Here is a 26,625-nt window from a genome sequence, read left to right on the forward strand (position 1 = left end):
AATTCTGAATGAATTCTTATCAACGTCTGTCTATGCTTTAATGATGGACATCACTTAAAGTCAACGTCATCTTAATGTCAGCAGTCAGTCAACAAAACAACTGTCAGTTTACAGTCGTAGTTCGTCCGTACAAAATCGTTCATGTTCATGATTCATTGATAATTTGGGTATGTTTTATTGACTACTGATAAACTTAGTCCCTTTATAAATAAATACATAATTTGGATAATCAAGAGCACCATGTGCAAAGTGTTTTTTATGTGTGAATCAAACATTTGTGAAAAGTGATACTGGAAAATCCAATGTTTTTATTTAGCCATGTAATTATTAATGAGGAACAATAAAATAAACGTATTGGTCTAATTCAGTGTAGTGCATGATTAGAATAAAATGAGCCACTCGTCGACTTCGGTTGCTGAGGGAACTGCTAGTTCTATCAGCAACATAGAAACTACGTCAGACACAGCGCAATTATTGAGCACTGATGATCCCAGCACTTCTAATTTCACGCAACTTAATAAATCCGTGAATTTCGAGGTATGTAGAACATTAACAATGTAAATGATTATGAAACTTTTTAGTGCACTGTATGTATTTATTTTTAAACTAATGATTTACTTAATTTTGTCAGTGTAACTTAGGTATTGAATATCACTTACTTTGTTTAAAATTAGTCATTGGCTTCTGACCTCTTTATGTAATCAATAGTTTAGAAATACAGTGTAACATGATATGAAGATAAAATAATTTGATTTGAATTGTGTAGGACTCGGATGATGATGAATTCCATGGCAGCCATGGAGTTCGGAGGAGGCAACCCCCACAGAAAATTGAGCCAGGGTCCATGAATGTACTCTCTGCTAAATATGAAGTAAGTACTTACACAAATAAATATGGAGCTAGAATATATACCTGGTGCCAGTGGGATACTATTTCTGGATATTTATTTTGTTAAAACATTTAACTGTAAAAAAAATGTGTTAAAAACTATTTGAATAAATGTACTATCAAGCAATGTTGAGTAAGGTCAGTTAATATAATTTATTTAATTCCTTTCAGAGTTTGGACTATGACACATGTGAGAACCACTTACTGCTTGACGAGGAACGGAAAAGAGGTTATGCTTTTATAGTCTGGAAAGACATAGCCCGGTGGTTCATCATACTGCTGATCGGCATAATCACAGCTCTAATAGCTTTCTTTATAGACATCTGTATAGAAGAATTCTCAAAGATAAAATACAGGGAGTTGAAGAAATGTATCCTTTATAAAAATGTTTAATGATTTATTATCTTGTTGGTATGTATGGGAAAATCCTTCATTGTTTCCTGATTTCCTCTTACAAATGCTCTACTTTGACATAACATTAAAAACAATAGTTAATTGGTTGAACTGATCATTGCTCTTCTTTGTAATTCTTTGCGCTATATTGAAGCAATTGTTATTTGATAAAATTACTTTCCAAAATGGATTTTAAAGGACATTACTTGTTATCTCACTAATGGCATCAAGAGAGAAATGTTTTCCCCAATTAACAAAAACAATGAAATACCTAATTGGAAAAATTTTCTATCTCATTAATTAAAATTAATATCAGAACAATAAATGAGACATTCCATCCACTATTTCACATTTACATTACAATGAATTAATTAGGTATACAACTGTATATGATTTCCATGACTAATTATTTATTACTAAACAGCTGTAGACACATACGTGATACAAGATAGACTGTACATTCCTTATTTGCTGTGGGTGTTATCAAACATATGCATTGTGTTTATTGGATCTATGCTTGTTGCATATGTTGAGGTAAGTAGGTAGTTGTTAGTTTACTATCTCGAAACTGTGTGTGCCATTTTACTCCAGTTTTGTGCATAATATTTTTGCTATCTATTTGAAAATGTGCATGTTTTGTGACATGAAATATTTTGCAGTAAATTGAATCTGTATGCATAGTTTGGTACTTTTTTTTAGTCTTGGGTTCTAATGCCTAACCACCCAAGTGATGAGTAAATCCACCCTTAAAATAGATAGGATTGTACTTAGTCATCAAATTAAAGTAAAATTTATGTATATAGTAATTATACTGCAAATATAATTAAATTAGTCAGTGCAAGTACACCAGATTACTAATCCCTATAGTGATAAATAAACACATTTCTTACGAAAACCGAGAATAGCAACATAACAACCAAACATCTACTTCCTAGTACTTGTAAACAAAGAACAGAACTTCAGAATAGCTATCTATTCTCTAAACAAAATTGAACTCTATTTGAAAGCAATGAGGTTTACAATCCCAAAACAGTGTACCTACTTATAAAGAACATTATTTCAGCCTGTAGCAGCTGGAAGTGGTATTCCCCAAGTGAAATGTTACTTAAACGGCGTCAAAGTGCCGCGGGTGGTTCGCATCAAGACCCTTATTGTGAAAGCAGTTGGAGTCATCACGGCAGTTGTAGGGGGCTTAGCTGGAGGCAAGGTAAGCATGAACTAGTCTGCAAGTCATATCTAACTTGTTGTATGTATATCTGTGTGTTTTCTTTTGTTTTATTGTGTGAATGGTTGTCACTTGTTTTGCGGCTTGTTCTTTAAACCAGTATATTATTGTTCTTTTTATTTCATTTGTTTTTTATGGACTCTTTATTTGTACACTCCATGTATTGTGATAATATTGACTTTTAACCCCTCTGCTCGACAAGATTTTGACATATGACTTTACCGTTGATTCGGCGGGAATTTTGAATCGCGACATGGAAGTCAAAAATTTGTACTAACTTTCAACACCTGAATTCTAAGTCCGTAATGCCTGATCAGAAGTATTTTAACTATAACTTTAGAGCTCACTTATTTGACAACAACGTGCAAAGGTCAAATGGGGTCAGTTAATTCAGAAAAAGATAATAATTACGGTGTTTTTAAGTCTATCGAAAAGTTAGGCATTTCAAATTTGGTGAAAACTTACCAATAAATAATCGCATCACTTTCTCAAACACAACACAAACGTCATATTTGTAACATTTTCAATCCGTTGCAATACATTTCGTGCACTTATTTATGTTCAACAACTAAAAAATCAGCACATAAAATACACAATAAAAATGAACAATTTACAAGATCAAAAAGAAGTATAGAGTTTGGAATGGAGTATTTTTTTTTTTCAATCAGCGGTGTGCATTCGATACCTAAATCGGATATTTATTATAAATAATCGAATACCAATTTTATATATACCTATTTTTTAATAGCAACTTATTTCAATTTTATTTATTAATTTGAAATTATAGGTTCAATTTGTTTTTGTTGTTAAGAAAAAAGATATTTAAGTTTTATGAAAGTTTTTAGCATTAAATTTTTATATGTATTATTTATTTTGGTGTTGCGTCATTCGTAATAATGTTTAACTTTAATTGAATTTTTATTACCTATTACGGAATTTTAATTTATTCTTATATTATTTCTCAACAATTCTAAGATTTTTGTTTCGGCGGAGGGTAAGCCTGGCGTTCTGAAATATATTGCAATTTGTAACTACCAAAGTAATGTACTTATTTGATGATGAGAAACAATAATAATAATTGATTAATTTTAAAGTCACCAAATACTTTTAACCGAATCCCAAAAAGGAGGTGGTTCTCAATTTGGATGTTTGTTTTTGGTCGAAGGGCTATATTCCCCATATTTGTTATTAGGTCCAGGATCTGATGATGGAAACCTTGAGAAATCGAGGGCAACTCTCGAAAATTGTAAGCATAGATAAGGTTATAACTTGAGACTCAGATGTATGTCTGATAACACTATGAAACAGTAAAGGTTTGGAGCTGACCTGATGATGGAGACCAGAGAAGGTCGAGAGAACTCGACAACCGAACTTCTCTCGTCTCCATCTCCTTCACTTTTGCAGAGGCCTCGTAAATACGAATAATATAAGCACAAACACGAGAAAGTTTAAATATTCAGTTGTCGAGTTCCCTCGACCTTCACTGCTCTCCATCATCAGGTCAGCTCAAAGCCTTCACTGTTGAATAGTGCTACCAGGCAAACACCTGAGTGATAAGATTTCAACCTATGTATTTCTGCAACTTTCGAAAGTCGCCCTCGATTTCTCAAGGTTCCATCATCAGATCCTGACCTGATGATAATGGGACCACCTCGGAAGTATACGCTATCAAACAAAAAAAGAATCATCAAAATCGATAAATAAATGGCGGAGTAATCGCGTAACAAACATACAAAAAAAACGGTCGAATTGAGAACCTCCGCTTTTTGGGAAGTCGGTTAAAAATAAGTCCGCGGCGGCCATCTTTCCATCTTGGACCAGCTTTCAATGAACAGCGAACTATTTGCCCTTTCAAACAATGAAATCGTCATAAAATTTTGCGATAACTACACCTAATTACGGCTCTCGTCAAATAGCTTTGCCGGTCAGTTAAAAAGTTGGAAGTAACGAATCGCCATTAAGTTTGGCAGGTCTACAGGAATCCTGCACATAAAACACCCGAAGAAATAAATAAGTCTTCATTTGCCGTCTTCAGAAACCCGAAAAACCGAAGATTTTTTTTTATTCCGGCTACAACGTATTTTCTACCACTGATTTTCTAGCATTTTTTTTCAAAATAAATTAAGTCATTTTACTTTTCCTAATTTATTTTCAGATTATGGTAAGTATACAAAATTGCAATTTAGTAATATTATAATATCAAATAATATAAAATTATTAAATCGATTCTTTATTTTAACGATTCGGATCATTCGATGCAAAACTTCTATCACCGTCGCCATCTTGTCTATGCGTCTTCAAATTTAAAAAAACAACTAATGTAAACAAACATGGCGAGTTCGATCAGAATTCCCGGTAATTACGATTGGATTTTAAAAAGGTATATTTCTAACGGGATGCTAAATATGAAAGGTTTGAATGCGTAAAAATAATTTAAATTTATTTAGTTATTTTATTTAGTACTCACAAATGTGGTTTGATTGGAAAGAAAATAAATATGAGCGTAAATAATTAGGAAAGTGTATGACTGATTCTCAGACCCCAATTGGGGTCTCAACCGAGCTTACGGTGACATTGATGTTCAGACCCCGATTGGGGTCCGCTACGGATTTGACGGTTAAACTCGTCCTTGACCAAAGGAAATTGTCCCAAACTTTTCCTTGCAATCCTAAGCCCCGAAAATCACATTTTTTTTTTAAAGATTCTTCTATTTATGCATTTGTTTAGAACTTTTTTTATTCTTTCTTTTCCTTCTACCCAACACTTTCTTGTTCAGGAAGGGCCTATGATCCACAGTGGCGCCGTCGTCGCAGCAGGCATATCGCAAGGCAAGAGCACGACCTTCAACAAGGACTTCAAGATATTCCAGTACTTCCGCGAAGACCATGAGAAACGGGACTTCGTGTCGGCGGGAGCGGCCGCCGGTGTGTCCGCTGCTTTTGGGGCTCCTATAGGTAAAATGGATCAAAAGATCAGTCACACAGTTGGGTGAAAACCCAGTCGAATCCAAAGTCTAAATGATCTTACTTTTAGTACCGGCTTAAAGTCTGTTTTGGAATAGTAGATTCGGATTTCGATTTCTGATTTCGGATAGCTTCCACGCTGGTTAAAGCTTTCTCGAGCCTATAGCCTTTCTCGATACACAGACTGACAGACCAGAAGTTACTGAGATTAGAGCGTTCAAACAAACTCTTCTTTATAAAGGTAGTGTCAATAAATCATAGTATTCAACTATATTCATAACCATTTTATATTTCCAGGCGGAGTTCTCTTCTCATTAGAAGAAGGCACCAGTTTCTGGAACCAGGCTCTGACATGGCGGACGTTCTTCGGGACCGTAGTGTCGACCTTCACTCTCAACTGCGCTCTATCTGCTTATCATGGCCGCGCTGGAGAACTCAGTTTTCCTGGTAAGTTTGTATTTATTTATAATAGGGTATGAATACTGATATATGATTGGGTTATTTACTTTTATTTGCTGACAGGTCAAAACGAATAGTTTTTGTAGCTTTAATTTGTATTTTTCGATGTGCGCAGACGCAGATGGTTTTCGTCAATTTGATATGAAGCTATTTGCTATGACCTCTGTATAGAAACATAACAATGTATAGTTGATTTAATAAGAACTCATCAATTTTCTTGCCTTCGAAGTGCTCTATCGCTTATCTAGCTAAAAAAGAAGAAGCTTAAAAGCTATTTTGCACAACAAAAGTGCATTAGGACATCAAAAGTATCCATTACTAACTAACTACTAAAGTTATATTTTGAATGCCAACTGCCACTGCTCGTCGCGGAATGTGCGGTCGGCATTTGTAGTCGGCAGCTAGCATTTAATACTTACCTTTATAGTTTTCTACTAATTATCTAGCTTTATGAATATTTGCCTCTTATCTGTCATTTCTAGGTCTCCTAAACTTGGGTAAGATGGAGCCGTTCCCGTTCCAGTTCTACGAGCTGCCTGTGTTCATGTTCTTCGGCGCTGTGGGCGGCATGCTCGGCGCTCTGTGGAACTATATCAACTATAGACTCACCGTTTTTAGGCTAAGGTAAGCATCCAGGTGTAATATAATAAGGTCTTATTAACGAATATTGCAGGTGTAATCACTATCTAGGGTGTCCTGAAAAACATAGGTACTACTTTTTAGCTTTAGTTTTGGTTTCCCACGATGAACACGTAGGTATTGTCGTCAGAAACTAACTCAACATAACAAAAAGCGCTCAATAAACGTGAAAAATACTTTCTCCTATTTTTATTCACTTCACTAATATAATACACAATTTGGGCCGAATAAATTTAATTTGAGGTTACCAGTAATTTTGATTTTCAATTTCAGTTTTTCGAACCTAAATATGGTGTACATAAATGAGTCTATTTACTACTTATATTTTCACTATGGAGACATCATAGAAATTATATATTTTTCTCCCAGGTATATAGGAAGTCCATGGCTACGAGTAGTAGAAGCCTGTCTTGTGGCAGCTGCGAGCGCCACCTGTGGCTTCCTCATGATGTTCCTGCTGAACGACTGCCGACCCCTCGGAGAGGATCCCACTAAAGTACCATTACAGGTATCAACTTAAATAAATAAAGCCTTTAACTGATAAAGTTTGCACTTTTACATTGTGGACTATGGTTATTTGCTCTTGCCAAGATCTCTGGCACTGAGTTTCGGTTTCACTAGCTTCTCATGGGAAGTAATCCGCTAAAATGTAGCCTATAGTTTTCCTCGATGGATGTATGCGTATTAAAACTGAAAGATTTTTTAGTAATTCAAACAATTTCTTTAGCTTTATACTTTTGGTAAAGTTTCCAAATCGAATTTCCAATAGTCAGTTTTATCTGTTAATAAACTTAAACGTTGTATTTTGGTGTGTAGAAGATATAATCCACCGTTTAGTTATTTAGCAAACACATCCAAAATCAAGTTTCCTTTTAAGTTACAAGCACTAATCTCAAACATTATTTTCAGCTATACTGCGCAGACGGCGAATACAACGCTCTAGCTGCGATCTGGTTCCAAACTCCTGAAGCTTCAGTCCGATCCTTCCTCCACGACCCAATAGGTTCATACAAGCCCTGGTCTATCCTAGTGTTCGTTGTATGTTATTTCCTACTGTCTACGTGGACCTTTGGCTTGTCAGTGTCGAGTGGACTGTTCATACCGAATTTGTTGACTGGAGCCGCGTGGGGAAGATTGCTGGCGATTTTGATACAGTATATGCTGCCTTCTAATGTGAGTTGGTTTTTGTGTTTTTAGTATAGGAATGTTTTAACTTTGCTCTTTCATATCGACTACATAAATATTATTTTTTCTTAAAACAATTATATGGTTTAAAACAGTGTTTTTAAGAAAAAGGGACGTTCATGCTGTCGGTAAACTTAAGCTTCACTACCAACGAAATGAGTAGTATGCTCTGAAAATCTAATTTTGAAAGTGTTGCTATTAAAGTTAAGATGTGGGATAAATTATTCCCATTAACTTGACTTATTCGCATCAAACCATTCCTAAAACTCTTCAAAATTAAAGACCTAAGACTTTTATACACACCAAAAAGTTATATAGGTACTTTACAATATAATTTATTGCAGACAATCAACCCAGCGAAATACGCGCTAATAGGCGCGGCTGCCCAACTGGGCGGAGTTGTGCGCATGACGATATCTCTCACCGTCATCATCATCGAGACTACCGGACAGATCTCCAACGCGTTACCTATCATCATCACCTTGGTGGTTGCCAAGTGGACCGGAGACTTCTTTAATGAGGTAAAATACTAATACCTACTATAAATGTAAAAGTATGTTTATTTGGATGTAGGTTCCTAATTAAATAATATATCAGAATAACATGTAGACCACGTTTTATCCATATGCGGGAAGTAGTTCTTGGCATGCGGGTGAAACCGCAGGCAAAAGCTAGTTGTATGTATTTAAAAATTAGTCATGGCAGGAGATGAGTTCAGCGCAATACAGTTCACTTAAAATAACTTTTCCCTTCCGAATTTGGAAACTAGTGACTGCGCAACTGTCAAAATGACGAACAAAACCTACGGCGTACCTATGTGCCTGCGCAAGGTATCAAACTGCTGACTTCAGAAACACAACTTGGACCTTAAAACACTGTCAATAAAGTTCAATATTCTCAACACACTTTATCATTTCCTCCCAGGGCATCTACGATATCCACATACAATTAGCAGCAGTGCCACTTCTACCATGGGAACCGCCGCCATTAGCCCACAACATCTACGCTTCAGAAGTGATGTCTCATCCAGTATTCACGCTGAGGACCGTTGAGAATGTCGGCCATATTGTCGAGCTGCTGAAATTAGTGTCGTACAATGGATTCCCTGTTGTTGATCCGCCGTTGGCTGATGATGTAAGTTTTTAATATAAAAGTTCCTATTGATTTTAACGTCTGCTTCCTTGGTGACCTACCTAGTAGCCGGACAAAGACACGGAATCATCATAATTTATGTTTTTTTTGTTCGAGCTATTTTACCAAATGGCTGTGGCCATATAAAATAATGTAGTTCTCGTCAAACTAAGACTGCTTGCAACTATTTCCATTGACAAGTGCGCGTACGCATCTATAGGTACTTGCAACTTCACTTGTTTTAAGGCTTCTTCGATTGTTATTACAATAAATTAATTAATAAAGATAAATAATAATAATTCTCCATTTTAGCTGGAAGTGACAACATACAAGCGGCTCCGAGGCATGATACTGCGCTCGCAACTGATCGTGCTCATACAAAACAAGCTTTACAACGAGAACGCGAACACCACGTGGTCTAACTTCAATGTCGATATGAATATGTTCAGGAAGGAGTACCCTCGGTATCCTTCTATTGATGAGGTAAGAGAGGTTTTTAGTATACGTTTTTTATTGGTTATTTTACTTCGTTTCCAAGCAATCTTTAAAGAACAGGCGTCAATAAATAAAAAACCTATTGAATAGAACCTTGTACTTGAGAGAAAAAGTTAAAAATAAATTTAAAATTTTTTACAGATTGCAACAGCTTGGTTGTTGCCATCTGTACTTGAACAATATAAGGTTACATTCAGGCACAAGATTTGCTTGTCTTGTATGCAAAATGCACTTATTATCTTCAATGAACTTGGAAAGACAAGCTCGAAAGTTTATCCACAAGGTTTCTTTACCATGTAAAGGAACCTTGTGGATAATCTTTCTTTTTCGAGAACAGCAATAAAATTGACGAAAAGAAACATTTAATGTATGTAGTGATGATGTCCTCCTAGCCGAGTATCGGCTACGGCGGCTGTTCTCATTTAAGGAGATCAGCCAATTGCGCAGGACATATTATAGTGCACAAGCATTTGCGCAGACACAGGTGCACTCCCTATTCCTTCACTCTCATAACCCGATGGGACGGCAAATCCGACACGACCAGAGAGAGATCAGGCGCAGGACCGACATTTACGTGCTCTCCGATGCACGGGTGTATCAATCACCAAATTCCAGGCTCCGGGCTGCCTTGTAAAAGTCTTCTAAAACCCACAAAGCAATTTCGGCCCGACTCGGGAATCGAACCCGAGACCTCGTGCTCAGCAGCCGCACTTGCGACATCTAGACCAACGAGGCAGTTTACACTGTACATGACTACATAATAATATTATATAGATTAAATGTTGTTCTCGAAGAAGGTCTTCATTTATTTTTTTTCTATTGTACCCGTAGTTAGACATAGCAGAATGGGAGAAGACGTGCACGATCGACCTACGTCCATTCATGAATCCTTCGCCTTACACCCTGCCGCATCGAGCGTCTCTGCCGCGTTTGTTCAGGCTGTTCAGAGCGCTGGGCTTGAGACATCTGCCTATTGTCAATGATGTCAACGAGGTAAGTACTTATATCATCATCATCATCATCTCAGCCATAGGACGTCCACTGCTGAACATAGGCCTCCCCCTTAGATCTCCACAGATACCTGTTGGAGGCGACCTGCATCCATGCATTGTATCATAGTTGATACAATTATGTTGCTGTTTTCAATTTACTGTCATAGGATTTAATTCCAGGAATATCGATAACAGAATTAATCTAATCACGTTTGGTTCAGATAACATAAAATAGGTGCCCTTTTAAATCAAATATCTTTATAATGCACTAATTCATAATTCTTATGTTAATCTGGATGATTATTGTTACAGGTAGTAGGAATGGTCACTCGGAAAGATATTGCAAGATATCGAGTGTGGAGACACCGAGGACACATGGGAATGGAAGAGTTAATACTTTCTAGTGAAATCTAACACATTAGTTACAAGTGTCCGACCAAAGAAACAACATTGAATTCAAACTGTTTCGGCAAAAATAAGCCGCTTCAAGTACGACAGCATAAAATTCATGCTCGAAACCAAAGACTGTATAAAACATTTGAGTCTCTAGCGATAGTTTGACTAGGGGCGGCAAAGTCCTACTTATAATTCTAGCAACAAACAAACCTTTACGCAAAGATACACACATACTTGATTGGTCGGACATGAGTGGACTTTGATAAAAATTAGTGAAATGAATCAAAATGACAAAATATTATTTTCTTATGATTTTTTTATGAAATACCTAGGTATAATTAGTACAGCTTTACTTGTTATAATTAAAATTATTTAAATTCAATCAAAATGATGATTTTATTTATGAAATATTTATGTTTTTTTTGGGTTGAAGCCTAGGTGTAATTTAGTACAGCATTACTTGATTGATATCTCTAGAAAATGTATTAGAAACCAAAAACATAGGTAGTCAAGTGATCTTATGATAATTTTGTACCTATCACCATAGAACTTAATGTGGAAAGTATTTGTGTAGATTAGTTGATTTCAGTTTGCATAATACCTAGTATTTTTGAAGATTAGACGGTGAATTTAATGATGATTAATCACGCTGCTGTCTCGTTTCCAATTCATTCAACTCGAGCATGAGCATGTTGTAATGATTATAAAAAGTGATGATTGTATATATTTTTTACTGATGTGATATTTTTGTTAAGATTTAGATCAATTACTTGAAATGTATAAAATTAATGCAATCATTATGAAAATTATTATGAACTATTATTTGCGACACTATTGTGATAATTATAGTGCTAAGATTCTATAAATGTGTTATCAATAAAAATGTTTATAAAGAAAGACATTTATTTTTACTTTACCATATCAATAAGCATAATTTACAAGACCCTTAGCATACTTAATTTATAAAATAAAGCTATTGTATCTTCAAGGCGGTGTATTGCTCCAAAGAGTACATTTATTTCTTTGCAGAGCGCTAGTTGTTTTCAAACAGTTCCCAGCCGATACCGGACCACAAGTTGAAGAACAAAATCACTGGCAGTATGACCAACAGTATCAGTAAATAGTTAACTATTTCATCCATCATAATACTTATTTGCGCTGGCCTTTTTTAACATTTATTTTTGTTAAATAAATAGGTAACACAATTTGTGCGCGTATGACAACAACATAACCTATGTTTCAGTTTGACACTGACAGCTTCTATGGTGAGTTTTCTTGTCGATGTCATAGCCATGCATGATCATAGCCAAAGATTTTGTAATTTTACGTGTATTTTTTACCCTGCCTACATGCAAAGCAGTTTTACGAGACGGCTTAGGCAGTTGTCCCACCAACGACGAGAAAACGACTAACTATCGGCTATTTCCTCGCTCAAGAAACGTACAATAGATATACTTTCCAAGTGAACAAAAGAGATGCATATACAAATAGTTGATCGCTGACTGTTCACACTGCCGGCGAGCACTCGCTTCACTAGTTTGTCGCTGAGCGACAAAAGCTAGGTATGATAGATAACACTCGCTCGGCGACACTCGCCAAGCGTTTAGAACTCACGCCGAGAGAGCAACCAGTGGTCATTTCTCTACAGTGCGTATCTAGCGAGCGAGTGATGCGAGTAATCGCCCGCCCACCAGCGCACTGACCTCTATATATAACACTGGACAGGCTGTTGTCAACGTGCTTTTGTGCCCGTTTGATAATCGCCATTTTGGCGCTGTTAGACGTAGCGAGTGTCAGTGGTACTAAAACTAGTGATGTCGATATCAGCAAGCAAATATCGATAAAAAAACTCTTGATAATCTGAGGGCACGGCAGTGCCCTCGCCAAGACTCGATAAGTGTTTACAGTAATCATAATTTATATTAAGGTGGGAGCGCCGACTGTGCCTGCGAAATTCAAATTATCTTACTTTTTTTGCATTTTGTAGGTCAATCCCACATCTCATGTTGATGATTGATTGATTTGCATGCATATAATTTTTTACATACATATAAAATTTGCACACATGTTAAGACGCTGGTATAGACTAACATATACGTACATGTAAAAACTATGCAATTCTAGTTATATTAGACTAGCTTCTGCCAGCGGTTTCACCCGCATCCCGTGAGAACTACTTCCCGTACCGGGATAAAAAGTAGCCTATAGCCTTCCTCGATAAATGGGCTATCTAACACTGAAAGAAATTTTCAAATCGGACCAGTAGTTCCTGAGATTAGCGCGTTCAAACAAACAAACTCTTCAGCTTTATACTATTAGTATAGATAGGGCAGAATTGACAACCTCCTTTTTTTTGAAGTCTGTTAAAAAACATGCATTATGTCTTAATCAGACTGATTTTATACTGCGAAAGTTTGGATGAATATTTGTTACAATTTCACTCTTGTAGCTAACCGATATTTTTATCGGTTAGCTACGAGAAGCCATGGAATAGTGAATTAATCAAATCAAAAAGGTAAAATAAAACACTTTTATAAATTTAATTTATATTTTAATTATTGACGTATAATAATAAGTCGTGGTGGCCTAGTGGGTAAAGGACCAACCTCAAGTATGAGGGCGCGGGGTCGATCCCAGGTCAGGCAAGTACCAATGCAACTTTTCTAAGTTTGTATGTACTTTCTAAGTATATCTTAGACACCATTGACTGTGTTTCGGATGGCACGTTAAACTGTAGGTCCCGGCTGTCAGTGAACATCCTTGGCAGTCGTTACGGGTAGTCAGAAGCCAGAAAGTCTGACACCAGTCTAACCAAGGGGTATCGGGTTGCCCGGGTTACTGGGTTGAGGAGGTCAGATAGGCAGTCGCTTCTTGTAAAGCACTGGTACTCAGCTGAATCCGGTTAGACTGGAAGCCGACCCCAACGTGATTGGGAAAAAGGCTCGGAGGATGATTTTAATTATTGACGTGCCCAAATTATTTGACGTGTCAAGAAATTTCTTATACTTTGACCTGAAATTGACAAAGAGTAATTTTTCGTAGCTGCAAAAAATCTTACATCGATATACTTAATTATAATTTGTTTAATTAATACATCAAAATGGCTATTTAAAGTTTCAAACATCATTGTTTCCAAAAAATGAACGCGTAGTTCTGGAAACAAAGTATTTGATTTTGGTAGCAACTCTTTCATAACTTTTGCTGTAAGAACTGCCGGAAAACTTTTTTCCACCGGCGGCTTCCCATTGGTCTTTTTGCAGGCTTGTCGAAAAAGTGATTCCACTAACAAGCATATGTAAACAACACTCTGTGATGGAATAGTTAGTCCACTCCTATTTTTCTGAATAATTAATGCAATACCGTTTCGTCGATCAGATATAGCATCGGACGGTATTGATTCACAAGCGCTCAAACAATTAATACATGTAATTTTGTTCCTTATTGCTCTAATCACAAAACCTGCTATGTACCCCACACATTGCTTCGATGTTTCGTTTACATTGTTTGGTACAGCCCAACCAAAATGTAAAAACTCTTGTAGTTTATCATAAACAGATGGTTGTAACATGTGGACGCATTCTTCCGACACTTTATTTTTTTTTATTAAATCATTGACGATATTTTTGAGGCTGGTTATTTTTAATTTCAACCTCCTTACACGCTGGCTTAAAGTTTTTGCTTTTGCTTTTGCAAATTTTAAGGATCTTCTTGTTTGCTGGGCAACTGTTTTTAATGATCTTGGTGTAATTTCATAACAATGGTCATGTAACAATCCAACTTCGATTCTTGCCTTTTTAGGAGTTGATGAGACTTCATAATCATGATCAAGAACAGCTTGTTCTTGGTCCCTCTTTGACTGATGTGATAATTATAAAATATTTGCATCACAAAGTAATTTTCGTTTGGCTGAACTAGTATGTATGTTACAGCCAAAGTAATAAGTCTGCATATTATATATGTTATCTAGCTATTATTTATAATATCTACTCAATTTGCATAAAGTGATAATTGACACACAATTAATCCCGACTCAAGTACGATTGAAGCGTATGTGGCATTCCGCAATGTTTTCTTTGAAATAAACGTTTTTATCCTTTTCTGTCATTTAATAAGATTTTTCGAATGTCGTTGGAATACGATTGGTCTTATATTAGTAGCAGAATGCCCGATATGGTCAAAACTGCTATTGCAATTCAATTTCTATTCAATTTTGACATTATAAACTTAGGAGAATCAGGCCCAAGTATGCCCTGCCTTGGAAGGGCACCGGCGTGTCCTCGTCGAGGCAATAGGCAGCGGCGACCTCTCGCACCCGGCCCTGGTTCAAGCCATGGTCCGGGGTGAGAGGTAATGGGATGTCGTCGTCTCATGCAGACGCTAGAGAAGTTCAGGAAGACATCACGGGCGCCGGGTGTCGAGTGATGTCTCCCGGCCATCGTACGCGTGGGTCTGTGGGCGGTGAGTTTCGGGTGGCTCATCGTCCTTCCGTCTCTTAGAAGACACGGGCCCGTCTTGGCAGCGCGCGTTGTTCAACGCGCTCCTCGAAGAGATTCAGCAAACCCCAGTGGGTTTAAGTCACTAACAGTCTGACACTGCTAAGCCACAGCGGGAGGAATGTGTTGATGATTTATCATAAAAAAGTCAGTAATTAATCTGTTGTAATTCGTCAGTAGTAAGTTGGTTATACCATATTTATTACTCTGGCTAACTTTGACCAGCTACTATGAATAATCTCCAGATAAAGTGATTAATTTATCATATTGTCAAGGTAATTTGGGTATTATATAAAATGGCCAGATTATGTATAATATATATTTAATCACTATGGCTGTAACATGTATATTAGCTGATTTTGTAGCACTGACCTCTATAATTACCACTGGACTGGCTGTTCCGTACGTTTGACAGCTATTTTTTGTGCCCATTTGAAGCGCCAATATCGTGCAAGCGAGTGTCCACAGAATAAAGTTTGATGTATGCAAATGGCTGCGAGAGAAGTGTTTGTTGATTGGTTCACTGTAAAATAATTTTAGTACCACGGACCCTCGCTACGTCTAACAGCGCCAAAATGGCGATTATCAAACGGGCACAAAAGCACTTTGACAGCCGCCAGTCCAGTGGTAATTATAGAGGTCAGTGCTTTGTAGTTAACGGACCAGGCAATGACGTAGACGCTGTCGAACGAGGCGAAGATGTAGACGTTGACGGACGAGGCGAAGATGTAGACGTTGACGGACGAGGCGAAGATGTAGACATTGACGGATGAGGCGATGATGCAAAGGTAGATGTTCCTGAAAAGTAGACATTCAAAAATCTGAATATCACATCTCAATGTAGGTATAATTATAATTATGTATGTATTATAAAATAGATACCCAGATACATATGTCATAGACTAAGGTCTGAGCAATGGTGGCTCTCAGTGTCTGCGCGATTGATCCTTAGATTAATTAAAAGGATTGATCAGGTAGGAGGACAACTGTATTCTAAAATTACTTCTAGTAAATTAATTTATATGAAAACAACAAACCTTCAAATATTGTCGGAATGCTACCTGGTTTCAATGCTGTTCTATTAAAATGTTTGACGAAACATTCGTCATTGAAATGTAATGCACATAGATAATTATATTTTTTAGGACTCCAGTTGTGGGTTTTCATGTTTTGAAGCCAAATTTTTTTTTCTTCCAAGCCTTTTGGAAGTCTGGAAAAAATATAGGTTAAGTAACGTAATCTCCAATGAAGGCTGAACATTACATATCCGTTAACATCATGTGCGAGAAAATAATTTGACTACACAAGCTGAACTATGTCAATATCACGGAAAAAATGTGTTCAATTAACTATCGATAGTGAAAATATCGATATGATGCAACCACTGGAGATGGCGGTTCTATTTGAAAATTGTAAATAAAAATAATCTTTCTTCATACGAATTGCATTCGGTAATGCTTGTTTAGAGTAAGACTTGATAAAAATAAGTAAGACAAGATTACTACGTTGTAGTGTGTGTACGTAATTTAATTTTGTTAACTAAAAATATGACTAAATAAAGTATTACAAACAAACCTGTGAAATGATATGTGACTGTCTTTTTTGTAGCGTCTCTTGCAATATACACATGACCTCATTCTTGATTATAATGCTTATCACAATAACAACATAAAATTACAACCAAATTATTTAAAAATGCAAAATTACTTTAAGTAAACAAACACTTCTCTCACAGCCATTTGAAATTATACGTCAAAATTAGTTCTGTGGACACTCGCTTAGACGATATTGGCGCTTCAAATGGGCACAAAAAAATTGCTGTCAAACGTACGGAACAGCCTGTCCAGTGTTATATATAGAGGTCAGTGCGCCCGCCTCATTCTAGCTCTACTCGTTACTCGTTGCTGGTGAGACAAGTGCCTTATGCTAGCGACGGGGAAATATTTTTACTAGCGGTTTCACACATTTTCAGATGGTATAGATAGGTTCCCGCGTATAGTGTTATTTTATAAAAAGCTATACTACTGCGTAGTTCTATCAAAATCAATCTAATAGTTCCTGAGAATAGCGCATTAAATCAAACAATCTCTTCAGTTTCATCATATAGGAATATTGAATTCGTTGTAATCTTAATTGTTGGTCTATTGTAAACATTTAACTTGTGAAAACAAACACACTAGTTTTTAATGAGTCATTTATTGACAAACTCGTCCATAATTAGTAACAATACTTAATGTTATGTTAAACATTAGTACACAATTATACATTAATTCGATTGTTATAAAACGTTTAATTAATATAAACAGTCACACAAAAACCAACAGGCAAATAACGTCAAGAAAATCGTCGCATATCAGATAACTAGACGGCCGTTAAAAAAATCTAAATAAGACATAATAGTAGCCTGACTAATATTATAATTTAACAATAAAATTCATTATTACAGGAGAAACAAAAAATATACAGTCATAAGTTTATCGTTGTATGAATTAAACAAACATGGAGATATATGGCATATTCACTGCACTTAATTTCCTACATAAGTAAAATAGACTATTTTTTAGAAAAAATGCTAAATGAAGCCTTTCATGTTTGTATTACTTGCACAAGATATTCAACCGAGATATTTCATAACTAAAAACTTAATACAGTAACATAATCAGTCCTAAAAATAGAATATATTAAACTATCTTAAATTATATTCAAACAAAAATCAAACGAGATATAATCACAAGTTATAAGTATGGAAAAGGCAACTGATGGCTTGTTGAGCGTCTTCGAAGTAACGTGGTTTATCAACCCTGGCAATACCGTAGTCGGGTTCTAAGGCTGGCAACACAGTAACTTGGCCTGCACAAAGGCTCATGTTTAACGATTGGTTGCTTGTATGGGAGATAAATCTCGATGGCTGTGGGGTACTGAATTTGTTTTTCATACTGTTGGTCGTCATTCGTTTGTTTCTGTCGACGTTACCCTTTATTGATACTAGCATTCGATGGTTTTCGGGCTGGTTCAGGAGCTCTGTTAAGTCCTTTGAACAAAGATAATGAAACTTTTATTAGTTAAAAACATGAGAACCAAAAATTGTTCAAATATTGCGATACTATAATGGTTCGCTAGCATCAATAGCATAATTACTGAGAATGAAAACTGATCAGGTCAAAAAGAAATAAGTTAATTATAAAGTTACCATCCTTACCTTTTTAACGTTTTCATACTTCGCAAACAACCACAAATATGTAGCCATGATACAGAACATCTGTGTTTCAGTTTTGCTGAATCTCCACATGAATTTCAGGATTGGCGGTATGCGATCCCTCTGCAATTAGAATAAGATGATTGATTATAAGGGCTGTTTCAAATTGGACGTTTGTACGTACGTTGACGTAACAAATTGCGGCAACACTCATAAACGATCGACTCATAAATGGTGTTCTAATTCTCGAATATTTTTATTCTATTTACTTAAATTCACTTTTTTATTTTTGCGTATTTTACTTTTTTCTTTGTGCTAATCAACATATATTACCCAGTATGTTACCTAACATGATTGATTTAATGTGATTAGGTACGAAACACCCGATATAAAATTCAATAACTATCATGACTTACCAAGTATATCTTCGGTCCTGTGACTCGATACCGAGTCAGGTTGACAAGTATGGCAGAGGCAGACGTGAGCACTTCTATGCTAGAAATGGATCTGTTTGTTACCGACATGTATGTGTACACACGATGGACAATGGCCGACGCATTGTCGTTGTACATCATCGGGAATACTTCTGTTAGTAATTCTGAAATAAATACGATTAATTAGTTATCATTTTAATGACTAATTTCACTTTTCACTGCCAAAGTCTCTGATAGATCAGGAATTTATAAAACAGATAAATTTTGGTTTCACAGGTATCCAATAGCAATATCTCGCAGAAATTATAAGCAGCCTTCTTTTTCTGGCAGATGTCATTAACTACCACTAACACTTTAGAACCCCTTTACATTCTAAATTATTCTTAAGAAATATTACGTCATAGAAAATAGTATATAAATAATTACCAAGTGATCTGAAGGCCTTAATAACAGTCTCGATACAGCTGATATTACGCAGGACCTCCATAGCTTCTTCATTACGTTCCTTCATAGTCTCCTGGGTAGACTTCAGGCCTCCATCTCGCCATCTGCGCCTGATTGCCGAGACTCGCTTGTTGTGAGCAATATTTACTCTTGCTAAGTGACCGCGGAACAGCGCCTGAACATAAAATAGAAGTATTAGATTTAGAATCCTATTTCGTTACAAATAAAGTTCATTAAGGTGGTGAATAATTTACCTGAATTTTCGAAGCAGCCCAGTAAATCCTCTGCTCTTCCCTCGTCTTTTGAATGTGTTCTCGTTTCAACTGGATTTGTTTTCTCACTAAATACCCTCTAACGATAGCCTGGAACTTGACTATAATCCTTCTTTTCTGTACAAACTCGCAATGGATCAGTCTTGTTAGTAATTTTCCTCTCCATATTCTTTGAATAAATCTAACTCGGTCCATATACCTTACGTACCAAGACCTTACAAGATAACGCCTTACATGTTTCTGTAGACAAACCGCTGCTGCAATTCGTTTGGACTTAAATGTTTCTCTTTGTTTTTTGAGCCTATACGCTGCTTGTAATGTCATCGCAGCAGAACGCAATCTGAAGAAGCGCCTTCTTTCAATAAAGGTCCTCACGTAGCTTTGGCATTTGATTATGGAAATCCTTGTATTAATATATCTTTGTTTCTCAGTTACCGTTAACTTGTATGACCGATAGAATCTCTGAATGCAAAGTGTAGCTTCTCGGATTGCAATAAACCTCTTACGTGCTATCAACATTCTGACAACGGACTGAGTTAGAATTGCACTTTCTTTCAGTTTCAAAAATTCATGGCGACAAACGACGCGTTTCTTCGATGCAATGTACCAGTTCTGTATCTTTTTTGCCGCTTCATTCTCTCGAATAATGCGTGCGGTTTTATTTGCTCGATACCTATTTTGTACTAATAAAACTGCCTCTCGCAACTTCTTATATTCATTTTGAATTCTTCTTGTTTCTCGAATAAGCCTGAACCGTTGTTGGATTAAGATTACTGCCGATTTGATTCTATTGTATTCTGTTCTCTGAAGTTTGCCACATACGTGCGCCCTGAATCTTCTTTGGATGGTTATACAAGCATTGACCACATTTATGTAGTTTTTCCTTTCTTTTAACATCAAACATTGTGCTCTATATTTTCTTTGAATGGTGATAGCTGCAGATTTAACTTCTAAATATGATTTTCTTTCCTTTCTCATAGCCTGCAGAGCTCTGAACCTAGTTTGTAAAACAACAGCCGATCGTTTCGAAGTAAGGTAAGCTTGTCTTTGTTTCTTGCCTTCTAAATACGCTCTATAAAACCTCTGAATTGTGATGCATTGTTTTAGTAGCGTAGTGTAGCGTGTTCTTTCCAGTTTCATTAATCTTTGAGCCCTAAATCTACTCTGAATGTTCAGAGTTGCATTTCGCCACATTAAGAATGCCTTTCGTTCTCTCCTCATTGCTAATTTAGCTTTGTACTTTTGTTGCAATAGAACTACTAATTTTTTTACCCTCAAGTATTGTTCCCTTTCTGTTCTCATGGCACAAATAGCTCTATATCTCCTCTGTACAGAAGATACTGCTTCCCGAAGACGTAAATACTCTTGTCTGATCTTCTCAGTTTCTTTATAACGTTTATAATGATCAGCGATCGCCACGGCTGCTTTCTTCATTTGTAGGTATGTTGCTCTTTGTTTCTTGGTTTCTAAATGAGATCTATAATATCTCTGAATGGTGACTGTGGAAGTTTTCAGTGTAATGAACTGCTGTCTTACAATTTTCATTTCAATATACGATCTGAAATACTTCTGAATGCGAATGGTAGCCGTTCTAATGCGCACGTACTCTTGTCTCTGTTTCTTACCAATAATATAAGCTCTGTAGATTTTTTGTATAACTACACAAGCTTGTTTAGACTGCTGATATTGTTGTTGCACCTCTTTGCCCTTCTTGCAACTTCTGAACCAATTTTGGATTTTTAAAGCGGCTTGTTTTTGCTTTAGGAATTCTGATCTTTGCTGTCTGCCTAACACAAAGGCTCGATAGGCGTTTTGAATAACGGTACAAGATGATTTAATTTTCAGATATTCAGCTCTATGTAAACGCATTTTCATAAGGGCATTGTACCTACGTTGAAAGACTAATGTGGCTTGTAAGATCTTCGTATATTCTTCTCGGTGTTTCTGCATTAATTTTTGAGCTCTGTACCTTCGTTGGATCACAATCGCAGATTTCTTAAGTTCTTGATACTCGGATCTCTCTTTGCGCATCAGTACCAAGTTTCTATAGGTCTTTTGCAAAATGATTGCAGCATTTCGCATCTTCAAATAGGCGTCTCTTTGAATCTTAGCTAATACATATGTTCGGTAATATTGTTGAATTAGAATAGTTGAATTGCGAAGCTTTACATAGTCTTGTCTTGACTTCTTCATGAGAATATATGATTTAATATACTTCTGTAGAACAATGGTGGCATTCTTGACTTGTAAGAAACTTTCTTTCTCTTGTTTCATTAATTGATGAGCTCTTACCCTTCTCTGGAGCGACATGATTAGATTTTTCTGTCTTAAGTACTCAGTTCTGCATTTATTACGTCTATAAAGTGCCTGTATTTTAATAGCACTGCTCCTAAGAGTCTCATATTCACTACGATCTTTCCTCATTTGAATCAAGGCCCTGTAACGGTCTTCGACAGTTTTAACGGCTACCTTTAGTTTTAAGAAATATCTTCGTTGTTGAAGCATGCGATAATAGCTTTGAATTATTACAGCGCTTCTACGCTTAGTAGCGAAATCTTGCATTTCCTTTCTCATCAACAATTTGTTCCTATATCTCTGTTGGATGCAGATGACTGCTTGTTTGAGTCGGGTGTACTCTTTTCTTACGAGGAAACGCCTCACTAAACTCTGTATCGTTACAATCCTCTTTAATTGTATCGTGTACTGTCTGACGCACAACCACCTTCTAACTTGGCATTGTAGGTGAATAGCCGCTTTACGTCTCAACTCGTTCCTTTCTGCTCTTAATTTCTCGAGAGTAGCTTTAGCTTCCCTCATCATGATCACAGATTTATACCACTCTTCGATCTTTAGAACACTCCTTTTCCATCTCAGAAGGCGACTTCGTTCAATCCACATTCTACAATACTTCTGTATAATAGTAGTAGCAGTTGTTATTTGTTGCATCTTCCACTCAACAAGGCGGTTGTATTGAATACGGCGCCACCAACATTGGATCACACTCGCAGCGTTAACTTGTTTCTGAAGTATCCTCTCAGCTTCCCTCTTTTTCTCAACAATGACTTCGTATTTCTTCCTCCACCAAGTCTGTATAACATTAGCGGCTTTCTCGAACAACGGAGCGCGGAACACGTGAATGATTTGCCATAGAAGAGACAGCGTCTTTTCCCTGTGACCATCAGCAATGTCGTTGGAAGTGATTTCACCAACGATCACGTAGTTAGCTTCTTTCAAAGCGTTCAGTGCAACTTGTACGTTATGGATCTTTTGCAGGCGAGATATAGCGGGTGTCCGGAGTTGATTCAACAAGCCATCTTTCATTAATATTATCTCCATAACTTTCGTCAGTCGGACACCATCCCTAATGTCCAAAGCTATATTGTGCACTGCGTACTTGTATTCATCTAAATAGGATTGTTTGTGGCTCACGACATATCCGAGCGGCCTAAGATGTTTTGTGATATCGCCTATTCCAGCAATAAGTTCCCTAGTGAATCTTATGATAACTTCCCTGCTTTCTTTACACACTGCATTCCTGCAGAAAAGGCACGGGTCATGTGATATGAGTTTTCTCTGCTTTGCTTGATCTAAGAAGAAAACGAGCATGAAAAACTTCTTGAGAGTGAATTTCTTGATCGCTTCCATATAAGCAGGAAGCAACATATTCGGGGCGTTAGATTTTGAGTGTTTATTTTTGAGGAAAGGATTTTTGAACATTCTCTGAATTATGAACGTAGTGAGCCCCTCGATATCGCTGTTGGAATGCAAGGGCAGAACCAGGCCATATATAGCTTCCAGTCCGATACGAAGCCACAACGGGTTGTATGACAACAACAACTCCATGATAATCTTTTGTAGACCGACGTCCAAGTGGAGATTTCTGTCAGTTCTTATAGCGATGAGTTTTTTATCAATTTGAGCAGTCAACTTCTGAAACACTATAGCGATTTCAGGGCTCATTAGTAAAGCTCTTGCAGATCTGCGGAGACTCTCCAGTCGGTGACTGTTGTGGTAAGCACTCGATACTTGTTCCTTGGTAGGCGCCGCCGGAACCTCTTTATTCCTGTTGTCAATCCACACCTTGCCCACATCTATTTTCTGTTCAACGTTACTTTCGAGATCAGCAGGTGGTGTCAAAATGCAGTTCAACCACCTCTTAAACTCCTTCTCAAACTTTTCCACGGCTTCTTCATCGTAAAAATATGTGGACGATAAAAATGGATCGACAGTCGCTGATTGTGAATACACATTATCAAACTGACTAACAGACATGTTTTGTACAGTACTTTTGCTAGTCTCAAACGTCGTGTTGGATACTTTACTGCAAACCGAATCCCTTCCCTTAACTGATGGCCTATTCTTAACGGCTTTCTTTACATGAGAAACAGGTATTTTCCAAAGATCCGGTTCAGCTCTAACGGCTTTTTTAGACCACGACTGTCTTTGACTTGTTGAAGGTGCAGTAGAAAATCTATCGTTAGCTTTGTCAAAAGTGCGATTTATGGTGAAAGTAGACATTTGCTTATCTGTTCGGTCGAAAACCTGAGTGTCTGATAACTGTACACTCTCTTCAGGAATTGACTGCAGAGGCGGCGTAATAGATCTTGGAGGAGAACGCGTATCTACACGCAGGTCATTTTGCCATACATTATGCTCGTAGGCATTTAAGAAATTTCGCTGGTCATAACTTTCTTTTTGGTGCTGGTACTCTCTGAAGAGAGCCTGTCTACACATCTTCGGTTGGTCTTTAAGAAAGAAGTGAGGTGGCTTCATCTCATAAATTTGATTGAAATTGGGCTCCATAGGTGTATTCGGCGACTCCTTGGTATAAGTATCGGAACTTAATTTAAAGTGTTCGTCAAATATTTCATGCGTGTCATTGTTTAATTTCGGGAAAGTTTTTCTTTCAGTGGAAAACCTTTGCGGGAAGAATGAAAGATCGCTGATGCGTGAGAATTCTGTGTTGATGCTGAAGTTGGGACTGTTGAATTCTTTAGGCGACGAAGTGTTGGGTTGCTTCTTGTTGGGTATATTGGGCGTTTCCATGTGGCTTTCAACTTGTGTGTGGTGGTTAACTGTCAGCCACTTATTTGGTGGCTGGGATGATGTTACACTAATTATGGAATGCGTCTGGTTTTCTTTGTTATAGGTATTACTTTCGAGGCTATCATCTAACTCACTTTCAGAGTTCATACTGAGTATTATTTGAGGTCCCTTATCAAGTTTAGGAGGCAATGCTTTCAATGGGGTAAAAGTTAGATTGTCAAACATTTCTGTGCCAGAGACATCAAATGTTTGTTTATTAGAGGGCTTTAGAACATTTTGAGGGACATTGAATCTATCGTTACTTGTGTAAGATTTTTCATATGTTTGTTGTAAGATGTCAGGCTTGCGCATATTTGAAAAAATCTCAGAGGTGTCAAAGTTAAAATCCACACTAGTTGGAGAGTCAAATGGGCATTTATCTGGGCGAGAGTAAGTAGAATAGTCATTAATGGACATGTTTTCCTTATCATAGACTTGAGCATACTTTTGTTGTGACTGTATGACATTATAAGTCTTTTTAATTTGTGTTGTATTGTAGATGATTTCAGATTTTTTCTTGTACATAGTGACAGGAGATTTTTTTGTAGGCTTTTTCTTTATTTTACCTGGAGATATTTTGAAGCCTTTAGGCTGGACACCTTTCCCTTTTATATTCTGAAAAGAGTTATTGAATAATGTAGCTAATACAAAATTTTGCCTTAAGAGTGTACATAATATGTATTGTATATGTTTTTTTGTCTCCTCAGAAAACAAAACTTCTGAGTCAATTTGAAAAATTCTTTCAATTTTAGCTAGGGAGCTAGGCTACCCCTGACTACAGTACGGACAGTAGTTCCCATGGGACGTGGATGAAACTGTGGGGAAACATCTATATAAAATATTATGCTGAACTACCGATAACTAAGTATAGTTAGGTACCTTAAATACTGCAACAGAATTGCATAAAATCACAAACTAAGAAAAACACTTACCACAACAGACTTGAGCACCACAATGACATCATAGCGACCCCTGCTTTCATTAGTAAAGCGGATAGTCTCCCGGATACCAGTTGGTTGTGTTGGCGTCCACATCATGGTCAAACAGTAGCATGTCTCGGGTTCTACGACCAGCCATTCACCCGGCAAATGGATTACTAACCCTGGGGGCAGTGCTTTTCCCAATGTTATCTGTAAAAGGTGCATAAACATACATAAGTAGTAATATTGTCTATGTATCTATGGACTATTGTCCCTTGTCTGATGTAAATTGGACATACTATCTTGCTGTAATAATAAGAATGCATCAGACAGTAGCCTTATTCAGTGAGTCACAACCACAAACAACCCCTAAGACGACCCACTGACCCAATATCAGTTGACTTTATGTGCAAACTAACAATTAATAAGATTGTTAGGATATCACCAATTTGCACCTACATTCAATAATAATGGGAGTCATACCTGTTGTACTTGCTTGGAGGGGTTGAACACCTCCAAGTTCCTCTCGCAAGATGATCCAATGAGGACATTGTCGAATACTACTTGCGGAGGCCTGGAAAACGGCGCCAATATAAGGCGGGGGCATTCTTCTTTGGGAGCCTCTTTCACAACATTTTGAGTACGACGTGCCCTTCGTATGTGCTCAGGAGTATTTTCAATCTATAAAAATACATAATTTCCGTTACAATTGCAACAAAACATTTCAACAATTTCTTTTACACAAAATATTTGATACATACTTGGAAAAACAGATTAGACATTTTGTAAGAGAGATGTATTGGTGATCACTTGATAAAATCACAGTTAAAGCTTTATTTCATCACTCATTTTAATCCAAAGTTTTATTTCTGGATAACAAACGAACTTTGATGCAAATTAAATTCAAACAATTTCAAACTTCAAACCGTTCATTCACCGTTTTTTTCATTGACTATCTTTCCATAGACAAGTTTACGGTTTCCTTTTTTACGGTAAAGTGAGATAGAGGTGACCA

General features: G+C 36.9%; 3 protein-coding genes across 3 annotated transcripts; 1 reads left to right on the forward strand and 2 right to left on the reverse strand.

Annotated features, from left to right (window-relative positions):
• The first annotated feature begins 93 nt into the window (after positions 1 to 93).
• LOC110371330 (H(+)/Cl(-) exchange transporter 7) lies at positions 94 to 11,154 on the forward strand. Its single transcript, XM_064039231.1, has 15 exons — positions 94 to 537; positions 767 to 871; positions 1,060 to 1,258; positions 1,706 to 1,815; positions 2,345 to 2,488; positions 5,283 to 5,460; positions 5,767 to 5,916; positions 6,411 to 6,552; positions 6,937 to 7,075; positions 7,477 to 7,740; positions 8,097 to 8,273; positions 8,677 to 8,886; positions 9,196 to 9,366; positions 10,210 to 10,371; positions 10,683 to 11,154. Exons 1-15 carry the CDS (start codon positions 391 to 393, stop codon positions 10,782 to 10,784), a joined length of 2,400 nt encoding a protein of 799 aa, XP_063895301.1. The 5' UTR covers positions 94 to 390; the 3' UTR covers positions 10,785 to 11,154.
• A 2,561-nt stretch (positions 11,155 to 13,715) lies between these two features.
• LOC110381786 (uncharacterized) lies at positions 13,716 to 17,119 on the reverse strand. Its single transcript, XM_064041451.1, has 5 exons — positions 16,835 to 17,119; positions 16,297 to 16,469; positions 15,907 to 16,057; positions 15,632 to 15,752; positions 13,716 to 14,622 (listed from the first exon to the last, which is right to left on the reverse strand). The coding sequence occupies exons 1-5, from the start codon at positions 16,894 to 16,896 to the stop codon at positions 13,726 to 13,728; spliced, it is 1,404 nt and encodes a 467-aa protein (XP_063897521.1). The 5' UTR covers positions 16,897 to 17,119; the 3' UTR covers positions 13,716 to 13,725.
• A 305-nt stretch (positions 17,120 to 17,424) lies between these two features.
• Positions 17,425 to 26,571, reverse strand: LOC110371349 (protein abnormal spindle). The gene is made up of 8 exons (XM_021327536.3): positions 26,372 to 26,571; positions 26,094 to 26,291; positions 25,623 to 25,820; positions 19,588 to 25,305; positions 19,316 to 19,508; positions 18,872 to 19,053; positions 18,459 to 18,578; positions 17,425 to 18,290 (listed from the first exon to the last, which is right to left on the reverse strand). Exons 1-8 carry the CDS (start codon positions 26,390 to 26,392, stop codon positions 17,988 to 17,990), a joined length of 6,933 nt encoding a protein of 2,310 aa, XP_021183211.3. The 5' UTR covers positions 26,393 to 26,571; the 3' UTR covers positions 17,425 to 17,987.
• Positions 26,572 to 26,625: the final 54 nt, after the last annotated feature.

This window comes from Helicoverpa armigera, chromosome 2, assembly GCF_030705265.1.
Source record: "Helicoverpa armigera isolate CAAS_96S chromosome 2, ASM3070526v1, whole genome shotgun sequence".
In the NCBI taxonomy this organism is placed as follows: Eukaryota; Metazoa; Arthropoda; class Insecta; order Lepidoptera; family Noctuidae; genus Helicoverpa; species Helicoverpa armigera.